General features: G+C 42.1%; 1 protein-coding gene across 2 annotated transcripts in view; it reads left to right on the plus strand.

Annotated features, from left to right (window-relative positions):
• The first annotated feature begins 522 nt into the window (after positions 1–522).
• LOC117256868 (paxillin-like) overlaps positions 523–13,154 on the plus strand; it is a 36,747-nt gene continuing 24,115 nt past the window's right edge. Inside the window, exon 1 of one of the 2 annotated variants that reach the window (XM_033626600.2) lies at positions 523–778. In XM_033626600.2, coding sequence (XP_033482491.1) covers positions 766–778 — 13 coding nt within the window. In that variant the 5' untranslated portion in view covers positions 523–765. The remainder of the gene's footprint in view (positions 779–13,154) is intronic. The other variant, XM_033626603.2, reaches the window with a different exon arrangement.

Genomic DNA, 13,154 nt, shown 5'->3' on the forward strand with positions numbered 1-13,154 from the left:
TCCCTGAGACAGTTTCTGAATACGTTTTTTGGTTTTACGAACCAATTGTTGCATCAGCTGTCAGTGTGGCTTGTCTCGGATGACCTTGCAGGTGAAGAGGCTGGATGTGGAGGGCCTGAGCCGGTGTGGCTTACCATCGAAATAATGGAGTGGCTACAAGTGTTCTGCTGGTTGCATGTACTGCCAAATTAATGTAAATGACATTGGAGATGGCTTATGGTAGGGAAATGAACCTTCAGTTCATTGTCAACAGCTCTGGTGAACTTTCCTGCAGTCAGCATGCCAGCAGCACGCTCCCTTTAAATTTGTGACATCTGTGGCACTGTGTTGTGTGATAGTAGTTATGGTGTTTAATCAGCTTCGTGATTAAAGAGTAGCTTTACTGTAGTTTAACTTCTCCCATGTAGCTTCCCCAATACTAGAAGTTAACCATTAAATTGAGTATACACTGTATGCTGAGTGTCCAGTCCCGCTGTGTGCCGCTAGATGTCGCTGGTCCCTGTGTGTGGCGGCTGGTGGGCAGGCAGGGGGCTGGATGTGGGCTGTTGGAGACTCCAGGGGGGCAGCAGGGTATGTGTGTGTTTGTGAGAGTGTTTGAGGCTCGTCGAGCAGCAGGGGAACTTGAAAACTTCACTGCGTTCAGCGAGGGTCGTCTGTGTACGGAGACTCAGCGACTAGGAGCTGAATCCGCTGCTTTACAGTCCAGCTGTGATCGACAGAGGAGGACCGGTCCGGTTCTCAGCATAGGAACGATTTCCGGCCAACATGGATGATTTAGGTAAGTTCGCTCGCCGTGAATGCAACATTTACGCAGCGCGTGCGTGTGTGTATTGTTACAACGCTACCAAACACTGCTGGCGTTAGCTTTGTAGTCAACCTATGGTGGTTTTTAATAAGGTTGTTGACTGTAGTTGTGTGTTCGGGTCAGCAGAGTGTGTGTCCAGGTAGGTGAAGTTATCCCGGTTCAGCTGAGCTCAGCGCGAGGTTACATGCCCAGAAAGGCCCCTCGTGCTTACATGAGGAAGCCCTGCTACCAGACTCATTGCAATAATTAGCCCAATTAACGTATGTGTTAGCGGGTGTGTATGTGAAAGAAAAAGGTGTGTGAGAGGACGTAGCGCTGTGGTCGGTGTGTTGGCAGTGATTGTGGGCGAGTTATTCCTCTCGCAATTCCTCCACATCACTTATCTGGGCATGATAGTCTACTGTAAGGCTCCTCTAACTTTTTCATGCTCTTAACCAGCGGAAATATATAAATTAGACCTCAAGTCATTTGGCATTTGATGAGACACTGACCTAACGAGCCCCTCCTGGTGATTGTCAGGCTTACATAACTGCCTCTGCTGCAGGTGGGAGCTGGTTTCAGTGGTATAAACAACATGAAACAATCAGTATTGAGACAGTGTTTCCAGTCGTTCAATGGTCTGCAGCCCCTTGAAACTGTTTTCAGCTTGAATGTTACCCTTATTTCAGCACATTGTCACATTAGTGCGTTATTAGCCCACATACAGGAGCAGGTGAATCCATGAGAGCTGTGTCTGTGAAGATGAGCTCAACTCTGTGAATTATAGCACACTTGATGACAGCAGAAAATGTAATGCCTGAGGCCAGGTTGTGGTGACAGGGACGATGTGAAGAGCTCAGCACAATGTTCTTGATGCACACACCATCCCGGCTCTCCAGATTCCCTCAGTGACAGCTCCTTTTGCTATTATTTTAGTAGTTTAAAATTCTTAGTGCGAGCTCAACACCCTTTGCACTTTGTTTTAGCTAGACAGTCATGGGCGGATAATGAGACAGCTGGGCCCCTGGGCACAGACATGCAAAAGGGCCCACCACATCTCCTACACAGAAGCAAGACTTTGTGCTGGCATCTCTTTGTAGTTGTCGGCTTGTGTTTTGTGTCTCTTTGTGTGATTATTTTTTTTTTGTGTCCTTATGGTTGTTTGATGTCTCTTTGAGGCCATTTTGTGCCTCTTAGGGGTATATTTGTGTGTTTCTTGGTTTTATTCCTTTTTGTAGTTGTTTTGTGCCTTTTTGTTTTTCTTTTGTGTCTTTTTGAGGTATATCCCATCTTTTTGGTTATTGTGTTGTCTTCTTGTAGCTGCTCTGTGTCTCTTTGTAGCCATTTTGTGTCTCTTTGTAGTTCTTTAGCATGCCTGTCATTTTTCCAGTCTTCTTAAAGGTCAATTTGTATCTTTTTGAGGAATAGTGCTGTCTTTTTTGCTCATTTTGTGTCCTTTTGTAGTTGTTTGTGTCACTTTGTAGTCGTTTTCCGTCTCTTTGTACTTATTTTGTGTCTATATATTTCGTCTTTTTGGTCGCTGCGTGTCTCCTTGTAGCTGTTTTGTGTCTCTTTGTAGTTTTTTTTGCATGTCTTTGTCATTTTATGCCTTCTTAAAGGTCAAATTGTGTCTCTTTGAGGTATTTTGGTGTCTTTTTTGATTGTTTTGTATCTCTGTGTGGTCATTTTGAGTCTCAGTTTTGAGTGACAGTTTGTACAGGTGGGCCCCTGACACTTTGGGCCTACAGTGTCAAGTCTTCCAGTTTCAAGTCGCACTGTCAAGCGTATGGTACAAGTTGTATTTTTTAGGAAAGCTATTGTTTTTCTTGTGTCACACCAGTGATAATCCATCCATGTTGGCAGTGCATGTGGTGATCACAGTAAGACTGCCGCAAACCATGCAGCATCTTTCACAAGTTTCTTCTAGTGCTGTAGAATAATTTATAGGAGCAACTATGCAGACCCCCTTCAGTGATGTAAAGTGTGCAGCCTAATTAAAAACAGAAGGAAATCACTGAAGTAGCACAGCTCGCACAGTGCAGGATTCAGGCTTGGTTGCTTTTTGTGTTCATTTACAAGCATGGACTGTTCCATTTGTGTTTACAAGGCTTTGAGTTTTACCCCAGCAACTGTAAGGTTAAGTTTAGCAGGACATCCGTGAAATGCATTGGAGTCGGGTTCATTGGATGCTAAAAGAGACACCAGAATGCATTCATAAAGTCAAAGATGATAAATGTGTTGCAAAAGCCTTCCAATTACCACCCGCTGTGAGGTGCAGGTGGACTTGCTGTCAGATAAGAGGTATAGTTCTGTTCTGCAGAATCTTAACACATTCCCATTTGAGGTAGGGCGAGGCTATCTGAACTGGCCTGGTTAATTTAAAAAAGCAATTTGAGCACAGTGTCTTTTTAGTCGTTGCCGTCATGAGTGCTCCGCAGCAGAACGCCTGGATATATCTAATTTGGACCAAAATCCAGCTCTGTGGTTGACATCTTGGTGGTGAGAGTGAGACTGTACCAAGAACATTGGTCATTCTATATCCAGTCAATATTTATGGATACCTTCTCAGCTTACGTGGGTGAAGGGCTTTCCTTAAAGTAGCTGCTTAAAAAAGGAGCGTTACACAACCCAGTGTAATTATCATGTCACAGGGTTGTAAATTCTGTCATCGTTTTAGCAGAGACCTGTAAAACTGTGGCACACAAACCTAGAGAAATAAAGGCTTCAGATACCTCACTGTTCAGTGTTCAATGCTCTGTGCTTATGGATGGTACTGGGATGAGAGTCACTGCGGGACATCTTTCTTCCATGTGTTTATGAAAATGGAATGTGTTGATGTTTTAAAGTGGTTTTAATGCAGTCGGGAATCTAAAGAAGTGCCTCTTAAAGGACTGAAGCGAGGCAGTGCAAGAGAGCCATCCACCTCAGACCCCAGAGAGGACGACGAAACCTACATGTATTTTTAGCAGAGGAGTCCTTCTTAAGCGCTGAGCCAGCAGCACCTAGAAACCTTCCATCAAGCGGCTCTTCCATTTCTCTTTTCCTCTTCCCTCACTTTTATTGTTCATTCTCACAGTCTTCCTATATCCAACACCAGGGACCTGACAGCAGTGACTCTGACTGGCAGGTTTGCTTCCTCCATAAAAGTGTCTTTCCTGTGATCCGCACACGTGCGCACTCTTAATTTGCCTTATCCCCATGCTTCCTTCAGAGCCAGCCGTGGCAGCAGACTAGCGCTGCTCACACTAGGCAGGGCGTCGGGGTGAATCAGGCCCACATGCAGGGATTGGGCCACAGCCAAAATTTATCCTCCTTAAACACTGCACTGCCCCGCCCTCTCTCCCCACTCCCCATCATTCCTGTGGTGAACCACATAGGAAGCTGCAGGCTGCAATCTATTGACAGTTTAAAGCGGGCTGAGTTTGCAGGAGAGCAGATTAGCCTTTAGGAAGATTTGGATCATGGCAGATTGTGATGCTTGATCGCCTGCAATTATCAAGTTTTTTAAATCAGGAACTGGATACAAAAGCTTTCTTTTATTATGCTAGACATGGATTCATATCTTTTGTATCTCCTATTATTTGTGCAATCTCTGCAGTTTAGACGCCTGGCATGTTCTGAGGCAAACTTTCATTGACCTCCCCTCCTCAGCTATCAGCGCTGCCGAGCGTTGCTCCGTGCTTCACTGCTCTGGGCCTGCACCAACAAGACATGAATGTCAACTAGCCTCCAAAGTTAACTTCCTTTTACTGACTTTGATCCACAATACCTTTTCACTATTTCCTTTTCATGTCTTCAAATACAGTAACTGCTCTGTTTCTCCCTCACTGATTTGTTTACTGTGGCTTTGGTGGCATCATTTGAAGTGAAGTGACTCCCTAGAGCCCTGTCAGCACAGCAGCTTCAGCGTTGGAAATGTCACTCTTGGAGTGGGCGTGGGCGAAGTAGTCCTTTACTTACTCCAAATGAGATCTGATGTAGCCTAGATACTCAACCAAGTCTAAATTTAGGTTGGTTCATTGTTTATACACCAAAAGGAACGTCAGACGGCTCATGTGTGGACATTTGACATTTCTTCTAGATACTCCCTATCAGACTGTGACAACAATGTCATTTATGCCTGAGTGGTGGTTTTTCACTTTATCAGGGACACTGTTTGTATATCAACATGATATCCATTCTGCCCACGAGCAGCATGGCCTTGTCAGTCAGTGTTGCTCTCAGCGATAATCAGCCTTCATCTTCATTTGACTTATGATGCATTGATGAATCAGTAACTCCACTGTGCATACAGTGTGATGATAACCAGTGAATTATTTCAGGTTTTGAAGGAATCAATGAAGTAGTTCTGCAAAATGCATAACCCTTGTTTAGAAATCACAAATTTGTAGGGCTGGACCTGAATATTTGACCATTCGAGTGTGTCATTGGGTAGGTATTTGATTCTCAATTTTTGGATTTGACTATTCTTTTGTTTTAAATGACATTAAAGGGATTGAATTTTTTGAGGTACCTATCTATAATCAGTGTATTACCTACGGTAGATGTCAGTTGGTGTGCTCCCAGTTAGGAGAAGCAGACAGGAGTACTATGACAGAAGCTAAGCAATGAACTGCTGTGGACAAGGGCAGCAGCAAAACGTATTTAAGCTACTTAAAAAATGTCCTACCAAAAAAAAATATCAGTACCAGTTTAAGTGGATGCTATATTGTGAATATTTTAACAGCTTTGCTTTGCCATCAGACAGCCCTTTCCTTTGGCACTACATCTTCTCAACTGTAGAACTTCCATATTCCTAAACATCTCTGTCCTTCGGCCCGTTCAGTCTCCGTCTGTAAAAGTTCTTCTCTCTACTCCGGTTTATAAAGGTATCCTCTCGTCTCAGCAGTGAACAGCATTTTGTTGTTCATGTCATAATCACTATATCTGTTGTGTCTTCCATAAACTGCTGAAAGTCTGACCCAAACAGCTGATCTGTGATGTTTTACAGTGAGTGGCTAAGTTGTGCTTATGCATAGGAATATGGATGTTTTACAGCTGAGAAAATGTAGTGCCAAGGTAATGGGCTGCCTGACGGCAATGTAAAGCAGCAAAAATATCCTCAGTATAGTGCACACTTGAATTAATTTAGATGATTTTAGGTGACTAAAATATGTTTTGCTATTGCCCCTGCCCACCGAAGTACATTGCTGAGTTTTTGTGTTGGCACTCCTGTCTGCATGTTGAAACTGGGGGCGTGCAGACCACCATGTATTGATGGTAAAACACTGACTATGGATAGGTACCCCATACAACCCCACTTCAAAAAATCTGTGCTATCCCTTTAAAGAATTGAAAAATAAATATAAATCTCATGAATTTAAATCTCAAACTTAATTAAGCTAGTATGTTGTTTCTGTACTACTGTTTCACAGCGCTTTGTCAGGCATTGGATTCAGAGCCTATGATTATTAACAAGCATCTATGTAGGTCTATATTTTATCCAAGGTAAGAAAACTTGTCACAAGCTGTTTTTATATCACAAAAAGTCCATGGGTAAAACATCATTCAACCAAACCCATTGGAATTACAAACACGCATAAAACACACCAAACCTTTTGGATTTTTTTTTAATAGACAAATAATACAAATAACAATACTGTAGAGTGTCGAATAGGACAGTAGTCCTCAACCTTTGTCGTGTCAAGGACCCCTTAATTGATGCACACTAGGTCATAGACCCCCATTTGAAAAGATTTCACTTCAGTGACCTCCATCTGAGAAGACTTTGGTTGGAATTCAGACCAGAATTCTTTAGTTGTCAACTACAGCTGAGGAGATAACCATGTAGGAAGTGAAACCTTTGATCAGAATAGTCACTCTTATGACTCTTACTTACATTGGGCTGACTTCGAAAGTGAATCAAACAGTGAAAACAAGCTATTCCTCATTTTTCTAGGGACCTCCTGGTAATCTCTCAAGGATCCCTGGTTGAAAACCACTGGATTAGAATAACAGAATCCTAAAAATTGTATGCCTTTAGAGAAACCGAAAAACGTGTCCCAGCGCTATGTCGTCTGTCTCATCTGAAACATTTGGTTGAGACAGACAGTAGTAGTTGGATATTTTGGGAAATACACTCACTGGCTGTTTTGGCAAGAGGTAGATGAGAAGATTGATACCACTCCCATGTCTAAAGTTTTACCTTATCTTGTGTCTGTTTGCCAAGTATGAAGCTACAGCTGTTAGCTGCTTAGCTTAGCTGCTTTCTGTGCTGATGGAACAAACAAGATTTAACGTTTAAACCAGTGAGATGAAGAAACTGAGGGCGTGGGTTTTAAAGACCAGGGAATTTACCAGGCAGAGAAAGTTGAACAAAAGATGCTATGGAGGTGCATTATGGGAAGTGAAGCTTTACTCATACCAGGGACTAAAAGTCAACATATTTCTGCCTCTGTTGCTTTAATTATGGCCATTCCTATTTTTATCTGTCTCTTGTAAGTTCCCCAAATGTATGGAAATGCATTACTAAATCACTGGAGTACCCTTTTAAGTGTAAAGTCAGCCCAGACATGAAAGTTCCCATTATCTAAAATTAACAGTTAACTTCCTCTTCAATTGAGCTCAAAAATCTGGTTGTTACAAATTACATCTTCAGTAACCCTAGACTTTATGCAACAAAGGGCAAGCCTTCGCTAGATGATAAGTCTCCTGTGTGCGGCATATAAATCACACACAGAATCAATGTAGCATCTGAAGGCTCGAGAGAATCCCTTGTATCTCCTCCAGGGTTTGTCCATCTGTTTGACTTTAAAATTAAAACCCCACAGGGCTTTGAAACATATGGTGTATTCACACATACACTAACACACACGCGCACGCTCAAAACAGGCATACAAAAACGCTCCTGATCACAGACTGCTGGTGTGGACAGACAGCTCTGAAGGGGAAGCTGACTAAGCAGCGACAGCTCTACACTCAGCCAAGCGTCATGTCATCTCTCATGGGCCCAGCGCACCATAACAACAGCCTGCAGGGTTGATATCAGAAAAGCTACTGTAGATTTTTGGAACCGGGGTTTATGTGAAAATAGGCATTTAAGCCAAAAAGCATATTAAGACTCAGGGATTCAAGGAAAATCTGGCTGTGGGTAGGATCTGTGTTGTTTTAGTTACAGACCAGCATGTCTCACAGTATAGTTACTGAGGCTGCTCGATTGTGGCAAAACTCATATCATGATTATTTTGGTCAGTATCGAGATCACAGTTATTTATCATAATTAGTTACTGATTTTGAACACATCATGCATTTGTTGCAGTAAAAAAAAATGCATATTAATCATCAAATTAATTGAATAAAATTTGCTGAATGGGTAAGCGGTTGCATTAATTGGTTGTGTTACCTGAGTTAGGATGGGCTTCAAGGTAAAGGGTATGGCTCTTAAGGAAAGGGGTGCACTGGATTTATTACACGTTAGCTTTTCCTGCTTCAGCTTCTCGTCCGTGGTCGGAAAGCACAGGGTGTACACTTTGTTGTTGTCTCTAGTTGACCCCTGTCACTCTACTCATCAGCCAGGAGACAAGACACAGGAAACTCTTGTCGGTTGTGACGAGCTGCAGCTTTTCTTTGTGCACAAACTGCAAACTGCACTGTATGCAAAAAATTCACAGCTTAAAAACTCCACGTCCACTTTCACCACATGCACCACATTCACCATCATGCTCTCTTGCTCCATCACACACACTGTACCACAGGTTGGACTGAATCATTGTTTCGCAAGTCACAATTAAGTCTCATGTCTCTGCATTTAAGTCCCAAGTCATGACAGGGAAGTCCTGAGTCAAGTCTCAAGTCCTAAACTTCGAGTTTTAAGTCCCAAACAAGTCAAAATGTGTTCTTAATCAAATGTAATACCATTTTAACAACAGAGTAATAATATTTTAAATGTACATAGATCAGGAATGCTTCATAAAGTGCGACTGAACTTCATCATAAAAATGTTTGGCTAACATTGCACTTTCATAGCATGTCACACTATTTGACCAGAATTATTTTTCCTCATCTTGGCCCCTTGGTACCTTCTGTTAAATCTCATGTTAAAAATCTTGGAGTCATATTTGATTCTGAATTGAAGTTTGACAGACAAATCAATCATGTAGGAAAATTAATTTTCATGCTGTTGCGCACTCTACAAACTCAGATCAATGCTCTGTATCTCTGAGCTCGAGAAAGTCATCCATGCCTTCATTTCCTCCCGCCTCGACTATTGCAATTCGTTATATTCTGGTATAACTCATTCTTGTTTATCCTGTCTTCAGCTAGTCCAATATGCAGCAGTAAGAGTTTTAACAAGGTCAAAAAAGTACACCCATTCTTGCCTTTCTACACTGACTGCCTATTAGCTACAGGATACGTTTTAAGATTCTGATGTTTGTCTACAAAGTGTTAAACGGTTTCGCCCCCTCTTACATTATAGAGCTTCTTTCCCCGTACCACACCATGAGAGAAATGAGATCATTTGATCAAAGACTTGTGTCTGTCAGAGATCCAGGACTAAGGGTTACGGGGACAGGACTTTCTCTGGCGCTGCCACAAAGCTCTTGGATTCTCTTCCTCCCGCCAACCCATGAAGAATCGTCTTAAAGCACGCTTTTATTCTATCGCCTTTTGCATATAGTGTGACTGTCTTTGTTGGTATTACTGTCACACTGTGGTGACAGTATAAAAAGAAAGAAGAAGTGATATGTTGTCATGACTGTTATCTGTCTGTGTTGCATGTCGGTCTGTTATCTCCCAAATTTTTGTGTTTCTCTCTTCTCGTTTGCTTGTGTTCTTTTTTTTCTGTGTGCTGTAAGAGCACTTTGGATCAACTTTGTTTGTGTTATAGTACTATATAAATAAAGTTGACTTGACTTGACTATTTACCAGTACCACAATTAGTTCATAGCACCACATTAGCTCATTAACTTTGTTAATATTACCCTCGACTTTATGTTCTTCATGCAAATTCAGATGTCAAGCGAAGTCGGAAGTTGTTGTGTTTCCAGCTGTAATTTTTGACCTGCATATTTTGCATTCTGCAATTTGTGTTTTTGTTTTTCAACACAGACAAAATTATGTTTGGTATCATTTTTTCCAACTGGTGCTCGTAACGTAACCAGAGTTCTTCATGGTTCTCTCCTGCAATGTGATTGGATGCTGTCGGATTGGATCAAACAAAGTGTATCATATGGGGAATTACATGTCGACTGACTGGGAATGAGTAACCTTAAAATTAGTTGATTCAGGAAATGAAGGGGAAATGAATCGATTCATGACACACTTTTTAAATAACATACTTTTTTATCTTTGGACTTGGGGGAAGGACTCAAGTATTTTCAAGTCAAAAGGCCCAAGTCTAAAAGTTAAGTCACAAGCCATCGGCGTTTAAGTCCAAGTCGAGGTTGCAACCTAAAGCCACATAATGCCAACAAAGACAGTCACACTATATGCAAAAGGCGATAGAATAAAAGCGTGCTTTAAGACGATTCTTTATGGGATGGCGGGAGGAAGAGAATCCAAGAGCTTTGGGGCAGCGCCAGAGAAAGTCCTGTCCCCGTAACCCTTAGTCCTGGATCTCTGACAGACACAAGTCTTTGATCAAATGATCTCAGTTCTCTCATGGTGTGGTACGGGGAAAGAAGCTCTATAATGTAAGAGGGGGCGAGGCCGTTTAACACTTTGTAGACAAACATCAGAATCTTAACTACATCTTTGCAATCTAAAGCCATCAAACTTGTGATTTGAGTCTGACTACACACACACACACACACACACACACACACACATTCTACATACCGTCTGCTGTCTACTGATAATTGTTTTATCTCCAAAATCATAACTGAAAATAAAATTCAATCAAATGCCCAGCCCTAGAGTTACTACATGTACCGGTCATGTTACCCTGTCCTGCTTTTTGTCAGCTGAGCTCAATGAGCCCTTTTTATTGGTCAGCTTCTCATCCAGCTGGGCACATGTTTCATGACAGGAAGTGCCCTTTGTGACCTCTCTGTTGTAGTGGCAGTCAGGAGGATTCTTTGCTGCGAACAGACAGAATAGCCTATTGTAGGTCGCAGACATCATGTTAGTCATACAAACTTGTGGACATGCCTCATCCTGTCCTATTTTCAGCAACTTCCTAAATGTGAGCAGAAGAAACCGGCTTGCTTTTGCTCTTATTAAATCCTGTTGTTTTTTTTTCTTGCTGTTTTCCATTTTGTTTCCAGGCAACTGGAACAGCTCATTAGCTTGATGTAGCATGTTGTCACTGAAGAAATTAAGCAAAATAAGGTGCAGTTGTAACACATACTGTGTCATGTGTTAGGGATATGCCTAAAGCAGCCTTCCACTATCATGTTGTGCTCTGATGAATTGAGTTCCCTGCTGACTTTGTGAGATTCTTATCCCGGCACTCGGTCTGACAGTGACTGACAGCTCGGTTGATGCAACGCTGCTGATCCTCTGATGCAAGCTGTAACAGGAAAACAGCTGGTCTAACAGTTTTGCATGGGAGATAATTGTGCCGCAGTATTTTAATTTTAATCAAAATTAAATTGGTGCTACCTCAGTGCAACAAAAGGTACCTGCTGTTGAGATCGTGGGTCCTGTGCTTCAGTTCAATGAATGCCTATTTGTCGCATGAAATCGAGCTCTCAAAGTGTCAGATGGCCTTTCAAATGCACCTGCATGGTTTTTCAGGCTTTCCCCTAATTGGCTTCTAAATGTCATTTTTCTAAGAGGATGTATGGTTGGCGTGGCTGCAGGCTTAGATAACACATCACTCCTTTTATTAGGAAATGGGTTCGTGCCCAGCAGGTTTCCTCTGGCCTTGGCGTGGGTTTAAATAGTAAATAACACACTGCTGGTACTGCCCTATTTGGGATATAAAGCCACCACAATGAAGGCCTTTGATGAATTGGGAAGTTGAGGGGGTGCGGACAAGTGAGTGTGCACATGTGAAGGAAAGTGAGCATGATTATACGCATGTGTGTGTGTGCTTCATATTGCCTGTGCTTCAGTTGGATTTACAATCAGCATCTGGCTTGTTAAAGAGGATCATTCAGGAAGACCGATCTAGACCCCACTCGAGTTAATGACAGCGTCGGTGATGCTTAGGTCAGGATTGCTACTTTACAGGTTTATAGGGGTGTTGGCTTAACAGGAGTTTATACACACATATACACACACACATATGCGGCCTTTGGCACCCACGCCAAGCTGACTGTTTTCCAGTGGAATGATTTGGCCTGTTTTGCAGACCTCACAAACCCTCCTCTCCATCCTCGTCCCTCTGTCCTCGTCCTGCCGGAGGGGGACAAAGAGCAGCTTGTTTCTGGTGCTGTGACCTACTTCAACCCAGAGAAGACAGAACCAGACAGAACTGATTAGGAGAAGGGGAAAAAACAGTCTATCTATCCATTCATCCATCTCTCCAGCCTTCTGTTTTCTACCACTTAACCGGGTCTGGGTTATGATAGTTGCAATCTGATAATTTTTATTATTATCTTTTTTTTTTTTTTTTGAGCTTTCAACCATATCTCATAGTCTCAATCAACAGATGGAGTTTAAAGCTCCAGACAAAGCAAGAACATTGAGCTTAAGATAAGATTTTTTTCCGTTAAAATTCAAATTAAGACCAAAAATCATAATTATTACGCGCATAACGTATAACTGTGCATGTTTTATCTAAATTTAATTCGATGCTTTAAAGATATACTGTGCAGAATTTTCCTGGGAAACAATGTGTAGACTCATACAGGAGTATTCCTTCTCCTTCTCATCATTTATGACGCACAACAGTGTGTGGTGGTGTGTTTATCTGCAGAGACTCTGCCCTCTTATTTTCTAGGCTCAGGACATTTGAGGCATTTTTGAAAACAACCAAGATGGCTGCCGCTGACGTGGAACTGTGTTGAAGTACCATTTTCAAATTCTGACGGCAAAACAGCAACACTCATTGACAGACATATTTATGCTACACCATCACAGCTTATCTCTGCACGCTGTAGTCTGATTACATTTATCCGTGGTTCAGCGCTATGGCACATGTTTCGTTGCTCTGATTGGCTGTAGCTCTATCTTTTGGTCTGTGTCTTGATAACATTGCTTGGGAATCCAAAATGAACTGAGAGGTTCCAGACTAACTTGTGTTTGCAGTTTGGTGTAGTGATCTCAGGCTAGCAGGATTTTTAAAATAATGGAATTATAAAAACCCAAATATTGGGCATCACTTCCGTCATACAACTCAGGTTTAAAAATCTTAAAGTGTAAAAACAGTATGTCATCCTGTAGTGTGGCCTCAGTCACACCAGTAGATGAAACTGTCTCTCACTTTGCGCTGCCACAGGAGAAA

Source organism: Epinephelus lanceolatus, chromosome 1 (assembly GCF_041903045.1).
Source record: "Epinephelus lanceolatus isolate andai-2023 chromosome 1, ASM4190304v1, whole genome shotgun sequence".
In the NCBI taxonomy this organism is placed as follows: Eukaryota; Metazoa; Chordata; class Actinopteri; order Perciformes; family Serranidae; genus Epinephelus; species Epinephelus lanceolatus.